Genomic DNA, 20,405 nt, shown 5'->3' with positions numbered 1-20,405 from the left:
GAAGGATTAATTTCTGGCTCTTCTTTGTCGGAGGAGGCAGGAAGATGTGTTGGTGGGCACGGTTCTTTACCATCAACGATACCCATCAAATCATTGGCCTTAAGAACAGGCTCAATTTGCGTTAACCACTGAATGTAGTTACTGCGATCTAGTTTAACATAAACTAGATGAGACACGTTTGGGAATGTGTATGAAGCAGCCGTCATTTTGGAAGCCATAAAATCAAAATAAGCGTGAGCTTTTAGAGGAGCTCTGATACCATGAAATATATTGAAAGTGCTTTAGGCTTGAATACCTAAACAGCACAATATCACGTTTATTATATAGAGTAATGTACAGTTTGAATTCTATATAATCTTTACAAGAGAATTTGAATATGATACTAGAGTCCTGCTTAGAGTACAATGTTATCTCTTAGGATATAAGATAAATAAAGAGATAAATATATGAGGAGATAATATAGAAGAAAAACATTATCTCCTTCTTGATCTTGATTCCTCTTGTGGCTTATCTTTGAAGTGGTCTTCTCTAATATCGTCTTTATCTCTAACACATTTGTGCGTTGCTTTTTTATTTTTGGAAGAAAACAAGTTATTTTGTTTCCTTAATAAGACCAAAAAACATTGCATTTTTTTTAAACCTTAGACATGATGAACGGCTAGATTTAGAAATTTGATAAACTTGAATTCATAATTAGAGAATTCGAGGGGATCATGATCTTCATTTTATTATATGGCTTACAAACTCTCATCCATAATTAATAATATAACATGTATATAATGAATGGATCTGGCTTACATGCTGTAATAACAACATGTATGTTGTAGTGTAAGCAACGATTAAGATTGAATCTTAAAGTTGACATATTTTTATAAGCTTTTAATAGGAGAGAGAAAATGAAAAAAGATTTTGAGAGATTCAATCTTAACCGTTGCTTAAACTACAACATACATACTGTTATTAAAGCCGGATCCATAATTATATATACACTTATTTTTCTGAAAATATTTCCAGCAGTTTTTCCGACTTTACTTTATTCCCTATTATTTATTATTATTTTTTTTTTTGAGGTAAATTCTGAGTAATGCTATAAGTCTTCCAAGAATCCTCCTAGAATCATCATAAATGTGATGTGACTTTTAAAATCACCAATAGATCAAAAGTCAATAAATCACATCTCAAATTCAACGGTGATTTTAAAAGCCACATCATATTTGGGATGACTCTAGGAGGACTCTAAGAAGACTTATATCATTATTCCCCTATTAATTTAAAATTTTATCAACATGATTTGGAAATTAAATGGCCATAAATTCCGTGAAATCAAAGAAAATTAAAGACAGATATGAATATGAAAAACATTAAAAATTCAATCTTATCTTTTATGGCAGTGTTTTAAGTCCTATTAATCACTCAATTCAATAGAGATTCGGAGATATATATATATATATGGTTTACTTTCGGCTTCACCCCATCCCATCCATTAACAAAGAAAGTGCAAGTAGCTAGGCATCAATATTCCTTCACATAATGTCTTCATCTGGTTTCGTTTTGCCTGTCAATGGCCGCTGCTTCCTGGGGATTCTTTGCATTGCTTTCCTTTTGGCTTCAGGTAAAATTCCTCTCCTTATCTCATACTTTGAGCAACACAAAAACTTTTGAGAAAACAAAAACATAGAAGAATCATGACTATCAAGATTTGCTTCGACTCTCAGTGATTAGTATTGTGATTTTAAACCAAATTACAGAAAATAAATTGCTTGGAAATACATTTTTTAAAAATTTCAATTTGAAAACCCATAAAGGTTAAACTATATTGATTTTAAAGGTTAGGTCAAACCGTAATTTTGCCAAACCTTTAAATACGTTTTTAAATGAATTGTCCATATTCTAGCTAAAACGCACCCATGATTTCAAACTCCCATTTATTTCAATTAACCCACTTTTAAATGGAATGCTTTTTATGATTTTGTTTTAAAATGTTAATATTTTTGGCAATATTAAAAACAAAAAAACAAAAAAAAAAATTCTCATGTTGCATGCTATTGGTATTATAAATATTATTGGTTTAGTGGCAGAGCCTGTAGCCGCATTGTATACAGTACCACTCTGCGTAGGAATATGTACAAGTGACTGCAACCAGAATTGCATCAAGAAGGGATACCCAAAGGGGGGTGTTTGTATGGGCCCTAGCCGCGCGCGCAAAGACATGGCTTGCTGCTGTAATAACACAAAAAATAAATAAATATATAGTTTTCATTGAAAAATATAGAATAAGGTGTAATAAAATAGGCTAGCTTTGGAAGAATGATTATAATTCCAAGTGTTATAGTATTGCTTGGCGTGGCTTTGAGTTGTAACCTTCTGTGAAAACAAGTTATTGGAATCTATTGCACCACTTTTTATCTTTTTCTTCATTTCCCTTAAATGCTTAATTGCTTGAAATTTCTACTAATATGGAATAAGTGTTAAATTACCAGTTATCCTAAAAGCTTAAGCTGATAGAAAGAGGTAAATTTAATCACTTAATCATTACTTTAACACTCTCCCTCACGTATGGGCTCAAACTCTCTTTTAATAGATGAGGCCCAACACTTGAAATATTTAATTTAAATAAGGGGCGAATTGACGGAGTCAAGGTTCGATCCCGAGACCTTTGGCTCTGTTACCATGTTAAATTACCAATTATTCCAAAAGAAACTTGAGCTGATAGGAATAGATAAATTTAATCACTTAATCATTAGTTTAACAATAAGGATATTGACAAAATCCTGATTTAAAGAAGTCAATATTGGCAAGCTCTATATTATAGCTACTTATTTTCAATGAAGAAATGTTTGTTTTCATTCTTCTACATATCTTTTGTCAATCTTTGTATTAAAAAATGTATAAATTTATAATTAAATTTGTGAGACCCACTTGATAAAAGTGTTTTTAAAAAAATATAGGACAATAAATAGATAGGAAAAATAATGAAAATAGCGCCAAACGCATCATCTCTTTTCAGTATTATCCTCAACCCCTCAAAAGCAAGCAACATAAACGTGAGGGGAGGGAGGCAATGGGAATTTGCTTTTGTTACACTATTTAATTGAAAATCAAAATCAAAATGTATGTGACTTTTAAATGGCATATATATGCTATGTTAATCAGTATTAATTTTGTAACCTTTCTTATTGCAAGTTTTTAAAACAATTAAAGACCAACACAAAATTGTAAAAATTTAAGGCTCGATCAATTGACTGGGTCGAACCATAAATGCAGTCACCGTGACTATTTTATTTGAAAAATGTTAAAAATTATATTTTTATTTTATAATTATTACACATTAATGCTACCGTAGCATTCATATATAATTATCTCAAAATATAAATATATTTTTTTTTTTTTGAAACAATTCAATCTCATTAATTGAGTTCAAACAACACAAAGCAAAGCTCTGAAGCAACCATAGCCGAAGTTATGAGGTTACAATCGTCAAAGATGACATATTACAATCCAAACTCAAACAAAATCCACTAACCTATGACTAATTTTCAAATTAAACGGGAAATTTGCGCCAAACAGACTCAAATCAATGCATAGGTAACTCTTATTCCTCGGCATTGAAGATAGAGAACCTCAAGCCAAAACTCATCTTCCTCGACCCAAAAGCCAGGATAGCGTTTACATCCACAACCCAAAAGCCTAAACCAAATCAACAAAAAATGTGGTGCTTTGTTCACCTAAATTTTAATCAATGAATTGTTTAAAAGAAACAAATCAATCAATCATTGAACCCAAGAATTTCGTTTTAAAAAATATATATCTGCCAGGCTAAACTCCACATCTTTCTTAACAGCATTATGGTATGTTTGGTAAAAAATTTCAAAAATATTCTTTGACTTTTTTATTTTAAAAATTGTTAAAATACACTTTTGAGAAAAACCAAAAATTGAAGTATTTTTTTTTTTCTTCTAAAAAGCTCTTTTTAACTTTAAAAGTTATACTTCCCAACACAATCTTAGACATTATCCACCAATGCCATCCTTAATGTGTGTATGTGCAATCCAGAAATACAAATTTGGTTAATCTCGTAAGGTATAAAACATGGCGGATCATTCAATTTTCCAAAAGAATAAGTGAAAATATTTAAATAAATAAATAATATCTCACATAAAGACTACACAAACATTTAGAACAACACACACAACGTTGTACCAAGCAAGCTTTGGGTAAAAAAAAAAAAAAAAAAGAACTGTGGCTAAGTTATTTGGGCATTACCATAGTAGCACCTACCCGTTGGAAATTGCTCAAGAGGGGCTAGACGGGAACTGCAAGCGCTTCCTCAAAATCAATTAAACCATAGCCTAACCCAGCCTCACCAGAATATTAGTGTATTCTTAATGCGGCTAATACCAATCAGGCTTATGTGAGTGATTCTTCATTGGTGAAAATTCAAACCCACGCCCTAATACATGCCTAAACCTCACAGAGATTTTCTTGAGACCACTGAACCACAGCTACCGGTGGTAAAGGAGGTAAAGGAGGTTGGGGTTTGAAGGCACCTTTGGCATGCAACAATATTTAATTTCGGCAAAAATTCATGTTTTTAAATTGCATGTAAGAGTGTTTCATTAAAAATGCACAATTTTAAAAACCAAACCGCAATTTTGAATCTCCAACCACAATTTTACCAGCTACTTAATTAGGTTTTTAAAAATCATTTTGAAATCACTATTTTTCAAAACCACGCTAGATTCGAAATCGCAAAACTAAACAAACTTATTTTTTCTATTATGTTTTGCAACTAACAAAACAGATTTTTTTTTTTTTTTTTTTTCAACTAACAAAATAGATTTGTTATGTATCCTATAGTACCTTGACAGCTTGACTCCTTGAGGGGAGTATGAATGAAAGTGCTAATCTGGTGGAACTTAAAAAGGGATACAATCTCACTAACCTCCAAACCAATGAAGGATTTTCCACCAACAAAAAATAGTAAATCACTAGAGTTTGTTGACCACCATAACAATAAACCATTTCCCACCAACCAAAAATAGTAAAATCACCAGATTTTGTTCTTGGAATTTTTTTTTTTTTTTTTTTTGTATAAATACCCCCTTATATATAAATGCACAATAGATATATATACACAAAGACCCCAAAAAGAATAATAATAATAATAATAATTTCTTCTATATTCTCCTTTTCCTGTGGCTACATTTTGTTTATTTATCCAGCAAAACAATGAAAACTCTAGGGGGCTCAATGGTTTTCTTTCTTGTTTTGGCTTTAGCCATTAGATCATGCTCATCTGAGGGATTTCTGACATGGAATGTGCACATTGTTAATGGGTTGAGCGGCGGAAATACGCTGTTTCTTCATTGTAAGTCGGAAGACAATGATCTGGGAATCCACAATCTTGCTGTCGGAGCAGAATTCTCTTGGGATTTCACACCAAACGTGTGGGGGACAACTCTTTACTGGTGCTACCTGCGCAACAACGAGGATCACAAATGGTTCGATGCATTTCTGTCGCAAAGTGATGATGGATATAATTCGTTTGCTCGTAGCTGCAACCATAAAACTTGCACTTGGATTGCAAGAGATGATGGGATTTACTTGCGAAACATCCCAAACAAAAGTGATGATTTTGTACATAAGTGGGAACCGGGGCAATAATTTATGCTAAATTAAAGCTCCAACGAACGTTATACAATCACATAATTAATAAAACTATAATCTTCATATTCTCCCTTAATCATCATATATATATATATAATGTTGTAACTAAAGCAATAACGTCTGGGGATATGTACGTGAGGGATTCTTCATTGTAATTTAATTTCAAAACGTCCCCAAGAGGTAACTTAATCGGCTGGGATCATGCCTAATGAAACGGATGTCATTAGTTCGAATCTCTCTCTCCTCCTCTTGTGGGGACATGTCAAAAAAAAAAAAAAAATCAAATCTTGAACGCATATCTATCGTACTTTTTATTATAAGTTAAAAATAAATAAATAAATAAATAAAAGAAAAGAAAAGAAAGTGTGTAAACAAATCTATGCATCACGCCTCTTTCAATAAAAATATATACCAAATGTTATTTTTTTGGGGACCACCTAATTATGGCTGTGGGGGGGGGTGGGAGTGGGTTGGGGTTGGCATAGGGTATATCCATGGCCTTCTAGTCACTACACCTCAGCTGTAGTGCTTATTGCTTTCATGGGTGAGAAAGTCTTCTTAAATCAGTGGTACAATTTTCTGAGTCATCCTGCGCCAGTTATTAATTCATTTGCTCAATTCTTATAACCAGTAACTGCAACCAGTCTAGATGATCATGCGGTGATCCGGTTGCTGTTATTTGTGTTTATGAGATCAACCGTTATTAGCGATTAATAACCACCTCACTTGTTCACCTCTAACGTCAGCATAGTGTGATACTTATAAAATATTAGTATGATATATAGCTTTACTGAAAATCCTACATCAAAATGTGAAGGTGCCTACTTACACTAAATAAATAAAATTGAAGATGCATGTGTTTACGTAGTCTCTGATGATATATATATAAGTAAATAATGATACACTTATTCTCATTTTTTCACACAATTTTTTCACTCATAGATGGCTTTTAAAACCATAATTGGATATGAGATGATATTTATTAGATTTTGATCCAATTATGGTTTTAAAAGCCACCTATGAATATGATAAAATTGTGTAAAGAAATTAAAGTAAATGTAGCATTCCTCGTATATAAGCTCACGGAATTTGCACGTCATCCTTATCCAATATCTTCTTGTAACATCGAGAATGAAAATAAACATTTTTCATTAATAAAATCTCACCAAACAAGAAAGAACCAAATCATCACACAATCCATCTTAATTAATGACTTTCCTTTTATTGTTCAAACGTTTTAATCTTTTGTCTCTATATATGGACATGTATATGTAAAATGTAAAATTGGGAAATTATTGAATAAAATACCATATAATATTATTCAAACGAAAATGAGTTTCTTTCTTATAATCTTATCCCCATGTTATAAGTAGGATTTGAAGCATTTCAAATCATTTAAGCCACGTTCAGAAAAAAATGAGCCCTTCCCTCAGTTCATCACTCTTGGCAGCTCTCTGCATGTGAAGCATTTCAAATCATTTAAGCCGCGTTCAGAAAAAAATGAGCCGTTCCCTCAGTTCATCACTCTTGGCAGCTCTCTGCATGATGACGATCACGAGTCAACCACTCATCGCCAACGCTATCTTGGAAAAATTCCAAATGTTCACATTATCAATGGGTTAAAAAATAATACCCTAGAAGCTCATTGCAAGTCGAAGCAAGATGATCTTGGCTTCCATCATATCAGTGTAAACGAGGAGTTCCAACGGCACTTTCGCGTCAACTTTTGGGGTACCATGCTCTACTGGCACTACAAAAAAATTTGACACGTTACCATATGTACGTGGTAACGTGTCAGACTATGACACGTTACGATATATGGTAACGTGTCAGAATCTGACATGTTACAAAAGTTAAAATAGTTACGTCCAATTTCATAACACGTCAGACACGTTACCATAGACACGTTGCTAAACTTTAGTAACGTGTTAACACCATATACACGTTACTAATGGTCTGTGATCAAAAAATTTTATTATTGTAGTGTGGTGCAATATGTGGTGGGAGAGTGGAGAGCATTCCTTCGAAGTATTTGCGGCTGATGATGAAAAGTTCATCGATAGGGACTGTGGGAAATCAAATTGCTTGTGGATGTTTAAAGAGGATGGAATTTATTTGTACAGTTATGAGCATAGTGAACATCGCTTCAAATTTAAGTGGGAACCAAAGAATAATAATTTTTAAGGTAAATAAATAAGCTAGGAAGCAACTTTTTAGTTAATTTTCTACAATAAATCTTTTGTGAAAGTTAAGTAGTACTTTACATTCGTTTTTAAGGGTTCGATTGTTTTAAGGCCCATTCTATGTCAAGTTTTGGGATGCTTAATTAATCTTGTATTTTCAAGTAGTTTTGCAGAAATAATATCTTCTTTATTCACTTGGAATTGAAAATTTTCTAGGAAATTTTGCTCCCAAGAAGTATTCTTCACTTAAAGCGCTCGCAATGGTTTAACCATTTCCTTATTTTATAGCCAAAATGGCAAAGAAAATCCTTAAATTGGCGAACATTATTGTTTTTGATTTCAGTGTGATGACTGGGTGATTTTTGGTGATGATGTGTTTGATGGTGGCCAAGTAGTATGGTGGTTAACGGGTGGATGGCATGTGCCTGTACCGGTAACGGTGTTCAATTTATTTGGTGTTTTTGGTGAAAATGATTTTTAACCAAAATGAATGTAAAAAAAATTAAAAATATTATTTTAATAAAAATAAAGAAGAAGTTTAGTTAAGCTGATATATGTAGGTTTTAAAAGTAGTTAACTAGTTAAGTTAGAAAAATTAGGTTTTGATTAACTATTTTGCATACAAATGTACATAAACCATTAGGGTTAGCTAAGGATGTATATGAATTGAAAGAATGGTTCGCATTATAAATTAATAGTCTGGGCTTGTGCGATAATTTGAAATATATATATATATATATATATATATGTCAGTGGGATTACAGGTGTGGGTCCTGACTTTAATTAATTGGTTCTTAAGGTACTATTTATATATATTTCAATTTTATTTGTAATGTAGTGGCGATAATTACTTTTTCTATCTAATTGACTTTGTAATTAGTAGCCATAATTATTATTATTTTTTTAAAACGAAAATATGATAATTTCATTGATTAAAAATCACGAGCATAAAGCTCTTACAGCACAAAGGAAAAAGCTCTACAAAAATCATAGCCACATACATGTTATGAGGTTACAAAGTCATAAATACAAAAAAAAAATTCTTACAATCAGGTGTTATCTATGACTTCAATCTTTTGTTAACTCATGTACAAATATAGTTAAAAAGAGCAAATCTGCTCCGAGTAGATCTAAGACATGAGTAGCCAAATTTCTTAACAAAATTTATTTAAACCAGCCGTGAGAGATAAACCCTCACACCTAATCATCCAGGACATCAAAAATAATCTCTCACACCTAATTATTTCTCCTCATTCATGATGGCAGATCTAGAGAGAATAAACCTCTTATTCAAAACAAAAAACACAAACAAACAATCAGCAAGCAGTAGTAGCATCTAGGGAGGAGATGAGCGGCACAACATGGTAGAAGGCTGACGGACGCATAGCGGAGACCCTGAAGTTGTTGATCTGGTCGGAGAATACCTACAAACATAAAGAAAAAAACTAAGAAGCGAGGAAGAGGGTAGGAGGAAAAAGTAGAAGGGGAAGAAGAATCCTCTCAACCTTAGCAGTCAATTAATTAGTAGCGATAATTGACTCCAGCTGATGTCTTTGTTGTTTCATGAGTTGAAAGGGGCAAGTCAGATTGTTTCTTGTTGATAAGATTTTGGATTTAAAAAATCTATCCTTTTTGAAATGCGAATTAATAAGAGGGTTCCCAAACACTTTCTTTTGTGGCTTAAATGAGATTAATTGGTGAAATACAAAATTACAGTTCTATCTACTCCTTTTCAATATGGACAAAAATTTCTGATTTGTATAAAATTTTTACAAACCAAACCTTTAAAGACATCACGTGTCTTTTTAATAGCTTGAAAAAAAAAAAAAAAAAAAAAAAAAAGCATGTTCCTTTATGATTAAGAAACACGTCACTTAAAAAACACATGCCTCTATAAACAAGATATGGAGAATTGTGTTATGGTTAATTAGAGTGTTGTTAAAGACACAAGAAATTTCAGTATAAATCCCATACAAATTAACATGTGGCAGTTTACCTGACATGTTTATTTTATTTTCGTTATTATTTTTATTTTTCTATTTTATTATTATTATTATTATTTTGTCAGATACTACACATTTGACATGGTATGATCTAGTCAACCTTAATTTTTTTATTTAAAAAAAAAAATACAAATCAAACCATACAAGTTCTATTTATATATAGCCATACAAGTTCATTTGTATTTTGAAATTCAACTCTCATATGTATATCGTGTACAACTGATTATAAATAGATCACAGAGGACCCTCTAGGGTGGCATTACAAAAATATCATCGTGTTTATTATATTATATTTACCTATTGCTTAGTTCGTTTTTTAAAATCACTAGTTTTTCAAACTGCACAATTTGAAACAGCTAAACTAAATTTGTTGTTAGTATTTACTAATTAAAACAAGAACTTGTTAATTGGTAGGTGCCATCGATCACTTTCATTTATTAATTTTCTAAATAATTAATTATAGTTCATGATCAACACAAGAGCAGCTAATTAAAACAATGGTAATTACTCACAGAGGTTTACTGGTTTTCTTGCTTGCTTTGGCGCTAGCCTTTGGACGATCATCATCTCAGGAATTTCTTAGATGGGATGTTCATGTTGTTAATGGATTGAGCAGCGGAAATGCGTTGTTTCTTCATTGTAAGTCGGAAGACAATGATTTAGGAATTCACAATCTTGTGGTCGGGGCTGAATTTTCTTGGCACTTCATGCCAAACGTATGGGGGACAACACTTTACTGGTGCTACATGCGCAAGGAAAAGGATGTTTTTGCAGAATTTGATGTGTTTTTGGAACAGAGTAATGATTTATATAATTGGTTTGCTCAATGTTGCAATTATGGAAATTGCATTTGGACTGCAAAAGATGAGGGAATTTACTTGCGAAACATCCGAAAAAACAATACTGATACACTTATGTACATATGGGAACTAGGAGAATAAATGTTGAAGATCGATCTCATAATATATATCCCTATATATTATGTTTCTCTATTTTGACACTAATTATATATGTAATATTGCTTATTTTCGTTGAATAAGCTAAATGAAATATCCAAATATTAGGTCCAAGTAACTAAAATAATCTTATTGTTGTTACCATGCACAATAATTGATGAACAATATAAAATTAAAAAGAGAGAATCGAAACACAGATTTAACGTGGTTCGGCAATTTACCGACGTCCACAGAGAGGCGGCTGTATTTTTACTCTTAATGATTCAAGGTTATACCATACATATATATAGAAAAACCATAAACCCTACTTGTATGGACTAATTAATTAAGAAAATTCTCAAAATACTCCCGCTCCGTTAATATCGATATTGCGACGTTCACTCTGCTCCAGTCTACTTGGCCTTCCACTGGTATTAATATGAGCCACCAGTTTCAACACTTATGAAGATTTACTATGATATTGAACTTTGAAAATTTTAATTTCAGTGGGATAACAGGTGTAAGTCTTCATTTTAATTGGTTCTAAAATCAATTAAAATACAATTAAATAAGAAAAAATTGGCCAAAAAATGTTTTCACATTCATATTTTGGCAACTTCTGCTTAGCGATGATCATTGGATATTATGAGCAGAAGGTGTGAAGCCATGAAGGAGACAGCTAACTTTGTTGTCAGTTTCTCCATTTTCGAATATACAAAAATCAATAATATATTTAAGCATTTTGTCTTTTCCTTAACAGCGTAATCTTTGTTATCTCTCTCTCTCTCTCTCTCTCTCTCTCTCTCTATATATATATATATATATATATATATATATATATATATATATATATATATCTCTTTTTCTTTCTGGAATAATGTTGAGAAAATGCTACTTCAATTCTCATTCACTTTTTTACAATAAACGTATAAACTGATCAACATCTCGAAGAATATCCCGAGTGATTTTGATTTTTGATAGTTTTATAAGAAAGAGGCCTTCAGATTCGACCAATGATATTGGTGGGCACAATGGCATCATCACTGCACCCACGTGAGAGAGATATATAGCCCACCGTCTCCAAAGTCAGACGAAATAAAATCCAAACCTTACTCCGACGTACGGAAAAATGAATTTAAAAGCCCTAGATGGTATTTTATTTTAAGTTTTTAACTCACTTTTTCTTCTTCTTGAATATCATCCCACCAATGAGAGACAGATAACTTACAACGCGGCAACACTCGACATGTCTGTCAGATTTGAATTCCTGTCTGTGCATTTGAATCCATCCGCTGCCCCGTTCAGATAAAGACGGATTGAAAGGGAAGAGAAAAGGATTAAAGTTGGTTACGTCAGAGCTGCGACGCCACGTAGCAGAAAACTACGAACTCCGCCGCTTCACCGACGAATCATGACAAACCAATTGTGTGATACCAATAGGAAGGTAGTCACTCTTTTCTTCTCTCTCTCTCTCTCTGGAGATCGATATTATATATTGTGACCACGTGTTAAGGTTAATTTGACGAGTACTCTAAAAACGAAAACTATAATTAATATACATTAATTAATTAGGGAACTTAAATTTATTAGCTTAAGTTTTTAGATTAAAGTTAATTGATTCTCTCGCTTAAATGATTGAGTGTCTTGATCTTTGACGTGTTTGGTTTGACTCTTATTAAAGCGAAGTTGCGTTTGATGGCATGCAATAAATGCATTTGGAGTGAGAGAAATGGTAGAGTGTTGAAGGAGAAACAAAGATTTTTTTAGAAATTTTGTTTTGGGTTAGATTCAAAGTCAACTATTTTAACAACGATCCATCGTGACTTTTCCAGTAGTCATTGTTTTCTAACTGGTTCTTGGGATTTTTCTGATGAATTTTTTTAGTTTTGTTTGTCCTTTTGCTTCCTAGCTTGTAGACGCATGTAAGTTTTGTCCGCTTGGGGTTTTAGGTCACCTTGTCTTTTAGGGTTGTTTGTGGATCCCTTTTGTTCTTACCAGTTTTTTTAATTAATTATTACGTATGATTTCCAAAAAAATGAGTACATTGAGAAAAAAAAAATAATAATATATTTAAATTTTTGAGTTAGAGATTCTCGATCTTCCTAATTAAATAACATGCATGACTCGTCTCCTTGAAAAGTTTAAGAATAAAAGCTGCATGTATTTTAGTGTCCCTTGGAAAAGATGAATTTCATTCTAATAAGAATGTGTTTAAGAGTAATTCTAGAAGGCTTACTTGTGTTTTACTTGTGTCTTACTAAGAATGATGTTGGAAGTCCCACATTGTTTGGGTATTAAGGAGATGGGCCATTTATAAGTTGAGGGAAAACCTCAACTCTTGAGCTAGCTTTTGAGTTGAGTTAGGTCCAAGACCCATTTCTAATATGGTATCAGAGCCTAACTCAATTAATTGGTTGTGGCCCACCATCACCTATTATCGCACGTGTTGGCTTGGATGTTCTCCCGCCACACGTGAGGAGACGTGTTGGAAGTCCCACATTGCTTGAGTATTAAAGAGATGAGCCATTTATAAGTTGAGGGGAAACTTCAACTCTTGAGCTAGCTTTTGAGTTGAGTTAGGTCCAAGACCCATTTCTAATAAATGATGTGACTATTAAAATCATCATTTAATCAAAATTCAATAATGATCAATCATAAGCCCAATGCATAGTGATTTTAATAGTCATATCATTCTTAGTAAGATACAAGTAGGACTCCTAAAATTACTCATGTGTTTAGTACTCCGTGGTTCTGATTTGGATATATATATATATATATATATATATATATATATATATATATATATATGTAATTTCAATACGTGCTATTTAAAAGAATAATAATGCTTTTTAGTAGACTATTATATTAATTGTCATACAATTAGAATAATGTGATAATAAAAATTTGCCTTAGGCTCAACAACGAATTATAAAAAAGAAAACAATCAATTGCTGATTTTCAATGTACGTATATCAGACGTCCAATTTGAAAACTTGATTTTTAAAAGAGCTTGAACGTTTGGTAAAATCAAAGTTTTAATTTTAAAATCATGCCCTTTTAAAATGCACCACTTGCATACAATTTCAAGAAGCATATATTTTTTTTAAGTTTTGAAATTGCAATTTCTTTTTTAAAAAAAAAAAAAAAAAACTTCCGAACAATCATTTTTTACGATTTGATTTAAACTCTTACTTTTAATCTACAAAATTGCAATGTCAAAAGCACTCTAAATCTCCAAGTTTGTGGTAAAAAGAAAAAGAAAAATAACACTTTTTAATTAGATTTGTTATAATAAAATGATTTTTTGACACATTCACATAAAATTGAAAGAACCTAATCAATTGTATATGATTTTCTCTAACCATATTTATTTTATGGTTATAATATAAAGTTAATACTTCTAATGGTGTATATAATACTCATAAAGTTAATTGAGTATTATATAATGGTGTATATTATAGATATTCTCCATAATGGACTGAAAAATATCCACTTCTAATGGTGTATATTATGGATATTCTCCATACTGGACTAGAGAATATTCTGGAGAATATTCGTTCATGACTGAGATTTCTTTTTAGAAATCCTAGAGCCACAAAGAGGACACATGTTTTATTACAAAAAAAATAATATTTCAGATTAAAAAAAATAAAAATAAATTAATAAAAAAATAAGGGATAGCTGGCCACCTCATCTTGGCCATAGGGGGTGGCCAGACCACCCCATTTTAGCTGGAGTGGCTCTCAAGCCACCCCAATGGCCGGCCAGACCACCCCCAAGGGCCATGGGGTGGTCTGGCCACACCCTAAACGCAAACTAAAAAAAAATTGTTTGGCCATTTAGGGGTGGTCTGGTCACTCCTTAATTTTTTATAATTTTGTTTTATAATTTTTTTTACAATATATATAATATTTTTTTTTTTTTTTTTATTAATGGGACAAATATCTTATTTATGGCCTTTAAAGAGATCCTGACTATTAACTGGATATTCTTCGGTCTAAAATGGATTGAAGAAGATCCTGTTCCTCGGATTAAGATGTTCTAAAACTTTGTATTTATTTAGACCTAAATGTAATAAATTACTCCAATTTTTAAAATGTAAGAATCTTATATTTTAAAAAAATCAAACAGATCTCACTCCGCCTATTTCTCTCTCCTGTTGCTCATAAAGGCGAATGCACCGATGGTGGCACCATTCAGGTGGGAACATATGGCGGGTGGCACAGAATCCGGAGTGAGGCTGAGAAAGTTTCGGCACGAGGTTTTGTTTTCTGGTTTTCTCTCTAAAACTCTCTCTCTCTCTTTCACTCGCAGTTAATGTATAAGCAAAAAAACAAAAAAGAAAAAAGAAACGTTTTGAACTTATCTTGGAATCTCGAGTGAGACAAGGTAACTCCTCGGAACAAACCAGAAACACACATGGGGGTTGATCAGTTTCACATAGGTTTTAACCATGTGGGTGTCCCGAATGCGGTCATCATGCTCTTGATTGGTTTGCCATATTTGAGCCTATGGTCCCTGCATTATTATTTCTCTTCGTTGTTATTTTCGGATAAAATCTACTGTAAAATTAACTAATATCTTTATTCTGTACGTGTTCTTGATCTTGTGTTAATTAATTCAATTAAGATAATAATAAAGTTATAGCTTAGAGAAGAGTGGTCGCTTTCCTTGTTTGTAACATTATTAATATTGTTTTTGTTATCCGACCACCCATCCCAGATGCTTTATGTTGATTCTCTTTATCTCTGTTGAGTATTTGATAGCCAAAGCAGGCCCTTCTCTCCTGCTGCTTCCTTAATCACCTACATCCGTACACAGAAGAAACACAATCCTTTTCTTTCTCTCTTTCTTCTAGTGTTTTTTTTTTTTTTTTTTTTTTTTTTTTGAATTTTGTATGGTAAATTGTTTGGGAAGATGATGGAGATGAAGAGTGAAGATCTGCATGCAGGGGGGAGAAATGATGATGAAAACCCTAGTGGGTTTGATGGTTTAGAGGAGGAGGAAGAAGAAGCAATATTGGGTGTTGTTGAGAGACAGATCTGGCTTTCGAATGATATTCAAGAAGATCATCAACTACTTGCTGATGTTCATGATGGTTCAATCTTTTACAATGACTTCCCTCCTCTCCCGGATTTCCCTTGCATGTCGTCGTCGTTGTCATCTTCGTTGATTCCGGCACCGGTGAAGGCTATCATGTGCTCCTCGTCGTCGTCTTCGGCGTCTTCGTCTTCTTCGGCGGCTTCTTGGGCCTTGCTGAGGTCAGATGCAGAGGAAGATGTGGAGAAGAAGAACAACCATTACAATCATAATTCAGTGGACGCACCACCGCCTCCGCCGCAGCCAGCAGCCTCCATGGAGATCTCTCAGCCGCCTGATAACAACAGCAGCTTTGAAGCCATGGATTGTATGGATCTGATGGAGACCTTTGGGTACATGGATCTTGTTGAAAGCAACGATTTCTTTGATCCATCATGTATCTTTCAGCAAAATCATGAGGATAATTACCAACACCAAGAGCAACAACACGATGAGCAGCTGCTGTTACAGAACAACAACAACGAAGAGATCATCATCCATGAAGATTCGTCGACGAAGGATAACCCAGATGAGATGGCGTCGGTGTTCTTGGAGTGGCTTCGAACAAACAAAGAATCTGTCTCTGCTGAAGACTTGAGAAGCGTGAGGATCAAGAAAGCCACTATAGAGTGTGCGGCAAAGCGGTTGGGTGGAGGAAAGGAGGCCATGAAGCAGTTATTGAAACTTGTACTCGAATGGGTTCAAACTAACCATCTTCACAAAAGGCGCACCAAAGAATCTCCCACCAATTTTCATATTCCGAACCAATATTACCAAGACCTCCTCCAAAACCCTAACCCTAACCCTAATGGATTCCTCACCCACTCCCAATGGATTCCTCAGCCACCGCCACCACCACCGCCTTCTTATATGTCGGAACCGACAGCGGCAGCGGCGGCTTATCCTTCGATGGTTGGGTATATGGGTGATCCCTACACAGCAGCAACCGAGTATCACATGCAGCTGGAGTCCTCACAGTTTGGTCTGGTGTCTCATTACAACACATTTCCAGACAACAATATTAATATTCACACCGCGGCGGCGGCTCCCCAAGCTTTTGCAAGCTATGGAAATCATCATCATCATCAATACCCTTATCATCAACAATATTTTAATGGGCATGGGGAGAGGCTGGTGAGGTTAGGGTCTTCAGCTACTAAAGAAGCAAGGAAGAAGAGGATGGCGAGGCAAAGGCGGTTCTTGTCACACCATAGACACCATCACAACCAGAATAATACAGATCATCATCAGCAGCAGCAGCATGCAAGGCTTGGGAATGACAATTGCACCCCCGCCGCCCCAGCACCAGCTCAGCCCAATCCGGCCAACTGGGTGTACTGGCCAGGGGCTCCTTCGGCCTCTCCAGTGATTCCGGTGGAGGTGGCACTGTGTCATCCGGCCGATCGGACCGCCATGCAACCCCAGAATGTCCCGGGCCGGGTTGCACCGGATAGACGACAGGTGTGTAATCTTAAAATAAATGATTGATTTTTACTGCGACATCTTTATCATTTTAATTGTATTGATGGAGTAGGGATGGAAACCTGAGAAGAACTTGAGGTTTCTTCTCCAGAAGGTATTGAAGCAGAGTGATGTGGGTAATCTTGGAAGAATTGTTTTGCCCAAGGTAATCAATCTCTTAATTCTTTTTTTATAAACTTGAGAAATTTTTTTGAAGGGCCAGTAAAAATTTGGTTTAATGAGTTGGAATTTAATCAGAAAGAAGCAGAAACCCATCTTCCAGAATTGGAGGCCAGAGATGGAATTTCTATTGCCATGGAAGACATAGGGACTTCCCGTGTATGGAACATGCGCTACAGGTATTCTATGGTTTAACTAACTCATCATCTTAATTTTGCCTCCCCTTCATTTATTCATCTTCATTTTATCATGCACAAGCAAAATCATCCCTGCTTCTTTCTTTCTTTTTTTCCCCCCTCTTTCCCTCTCATGGAGTTACAGGTACTGGCCAAACAATAAGAGCAGGATGTATCTGCTTGAAAACACAGGTGGGTAATTAATTGCCTTTTTGCCTTCTAAAGCTTTATTAAAATAGTTAAATACATTTTTAGTACTACTTGGTTTTAATGTCTTTATTTTTTTCCACTTATGTTTCATTTTGTATCATGATACCTAGGTCAACTTAAATACGGAGATGATACCTTCCGTTAATTTTATTAACGAATTTTCATCCTTAAATCCAGTAGTTTTATTAACGAAAGATGAACGAAGGTATGCCATTTTAATATTTAGCCCTAATTATGTGGGAAAAAATAAAGACGTAAAAATACTAAAAGGGTATTTAACATTTATTAAAATTCAATAAATTTTTATTTTTTACTTATTTTCGTTGTTTATTCCAGGAGATTTTGTGAGGGCCAATGGACTCCAGGAAGGAGACTTCATTGTCATCTACTCAGACGTCAAGTGTGGCAAATATGTAAATATGCACCATCTTGATTATTTATTTATTTTAAAAGTTGGGGAAAATAAAATTGGAATAATATATAAAATAAACCTCACAGATGATACGAGGAGTGAAGGTACGGCAACCAGCTGGGCCGAAATCCGAGAGCAAAAGGGCAGGAAAATCGCAGAGAAACCAGCATGGGGCAGCAGCAGCAGCAACCAATCCAGCTGGAGCAAATGTTGCGTCATCTTCACCCACCGCGCACAAAAAGCAGTGAGATATGCCGAAGCAATAACATAACAAACCCCCCCACAGCATGCCACTTCTCTTTCATGCAAAAAGATGAATGGACAAATGGAGGGCCAGGATATTATGGAGTTGTTGGATTGCAGCTACCCCGCCCTTGATTCCTTCTCAGTCAAAAAGCCTCCACTTCTTCCGAGAGAGTAATGAGGAGTACTAAATAGGCACGCTTTTACTGTGGTTGGCTGGCTCAGTCGGTGCTCGATCGGCTCTAGGTTTTAGATGTTAATTAGGTGTATGATTTCCATAGTATTTCCATAGCTGTATGCTCAAAGGCGTGTGTGTGTTAATTATTTGTGTATGCTCAAAGGGGTGTGTGTGTTAATTATTTGTGTTGGGGTCCATCAAGTTCACAATATTGTACTACGTACACTTGTTTGAAGTTGCCATTCAAACTTAATTTGGTATTGCTTCATAGAAATATATATATAAGAATGGACCATGTTGTAACCTAATTTGGCTCTTCGATCATTCAATTCTTTTGAAGTCGTTGGATCTTTTTTTTCGTTTGAGAATTTTCTCTCTTCTTTTACTTTGCCCCGGACAAATCTTTTTGGGCGTAAAATAAATGTCAGCTCTTGTAGCTATTGGAGTTTATATATGGAAAATGTTAGGTGTTCTCTCGGTATTCCTAATTTTAGGTGAATATTATTTAAAAAAAAAAAAAATCATGCGAGAGAAATAAGAGCCTAATTTTTTTAAAAAAAATAATAATATTCACTTAGGATCAGGATGACATTAAAAGAACATGACATTAAAAGAAGAATACCAAAAGAGCATGTAGCATTTCCTTTTTATATCACTTGACTTATCTTATTTATCAAACGTTTGACTAATGTGTTTTCCATCCCACACCTTTTATTATCAACAAATTTGACTATTGTTGATGGGTCATCCGAAAGGTTTAAACAAATTTATGTCCATACGTATGTATGCATGCATGGTCAAACACGTTAATTAGGATAAAAAGAAATTCTATTTTGAGTTGTGGGCTAGTCAGAGGCGTAAAGGTTTACCCTATGGGATTAATCACAGGATCAATGGAATCGTGGATGAAACAATTGTCTGCTGTTTGATCCTTTTGGATTTGCTCTTGTATTTATACAATATTTTTCGTTTGGGCTTTGTTATCGAGGTGCTCACCTGTTTGTTGTTGTTTGATCCCTTGTAACCTACTCTCCTTTATTTGATTAAAAAAAAAAAAAAATCACAGGACCCAAACCTGTCTCTTTTCACAGAATCGTGCACTTAGGTCACCACTTTCCTTTTATGTATAATAAGTGATTCTTTTGTTCGCTCTTTATCTAGGCGGTAGGGGTTTTATGATCTAATCTTATAGTACTTTTGCTTGCCCTTTTTTCAACTCTTCGTAATCTAATGAGGAGTCAATAGGGCGACAAGTTAGATTGTTGCGAATTATTTTTTTCTTTTTGAGTCTAATATTTGCGCCAATACAAAAGTCGCCACTAATATATTACTATTAGCGGCGACTTAGTGTTGCCACTAATAATCTGGACGTCCTTAGAAAAACTTTTATTGGTAATAAGATAGATTTCATTAAACATGTAAAGGTTATTATATGACCCAAATTAAGTATGTAGTTGAAACCTTATATATTTCGAAATATTCAGATTTCATTCAATTCATTGATAACTTGAGTAGCAAGACGTGAGCAATATATGGAGTCCAGCTGGATTGATATAACCAAAGCTTGCTTTCTCTTTCCCTTTGTCGTTCCTGATCATTTTGTTAAATTCTTGGAGGTGGTAGAGTACTGCTTAATTTAGTAGCTGTTGTAACATATGCTGACTCTGATTTTGCACTA

At 34.1% G+C, this 20,405-nt stretch overlaps 3 protein-coding genes and 1 long non-coding RNA gene across 5 annotated transcripts; all 4 read left to right on the top strand.

Moving 5' to 3' along the window:
- The first annotated feature begins 1,479 nt into the window (after positions 1-1,479).
- On the top strand, positions 1,480-2,408 carry LOC132164934 (uncharacterized). Its single transcript, XR_009438465.1, has 2 exons — positions 1,480-1,612; positions 2,073-2,408. It is a non-coding gene; the product is annotated as an uncharacterized LOC132164934 (long non-coding RNA).
- A 2,821-nt stretch (positions 2,409-5,229) lies between these two features.
- Positions 5,230-5,664, top strand: LOC148583182 (S-protein homolog 1-like). Its single transcript, XM_088511604.1, has one exon. It carries the CDS (start codon positions 5,230-5,232, stop codon positions 5,662-5,664), a length of 435 nt encoding a protein of 144 aa, XP_088367730.1.
- A 4,686-nt stretch (positions 5,665-10,350) lies between these two features.
- LOC148583181 (S-protein homolog 1-like) lies at positions 10,351-10,794 on the top strand. Its single transcript, XM_088511603.1, has one exon. The coding sequence runs from the start codon at positions 10,351-10,353 to the stop codon at positions 10,792-10,794; it is 444 nt and encodes a 147-aa protein (XP_088367729.1).
- Positions 10,795-15,363: 4,569 nt separating this feature from the next.
- On the top strand, positions 15,364-19,051 carry ABI3 (AP2/B3-like transcriptional factor family protein). Of its 2 annotated transcripts, none has more exons than XM_059575744.2 (6): positions 15,364-17,328; positions 17,402-17,494; positions 17,587-17,687; positions 17,824-17,876; positions 18,231-18,307; positions 18,393-19,051. In XM_059575744.2, the coding sequence occupies exons 1-6, from the start codon at positions 15,706-15,708 to the stop codon at positions 18,552-18,554; spliced, it is 2,109 nt and encodes a 702-aa protein (XP_059431727.2). In that variant the 5' UTR covers positions 15,364-15,705; the 3' UTR covers positions 18,555-19,051. The 2 variants fall into 2 exon arrangements, with proteins under 2 accessions (XP_059431727.2, XP_059431728.2); XM_059575745.2 differs by having other exon boundaries at positions 15,365-17,328; positions 17,830-17,876.
- The last annotated feature ends 1,354 nt before the right edge of the window (positions 19,052-20,405 follow it).

Source organism: Corylus avellana, chromosome 11 (genome assembly GCF_965113065.1).
Source record: "Corylus avellana chromosome 11, dhCorAvel1.hap1.2, whole genome shotgun sequence".
Classification (NCBI taxonomy): Eukaryota; Viridiplantae; Streptophyta; class Magnoliopsida; order Fagales; family Betulaceae; genus Corylus; species Corylus avellana.
This window is presented reverse-complemented; position numbering and strand designations above follow the sequence as displayed.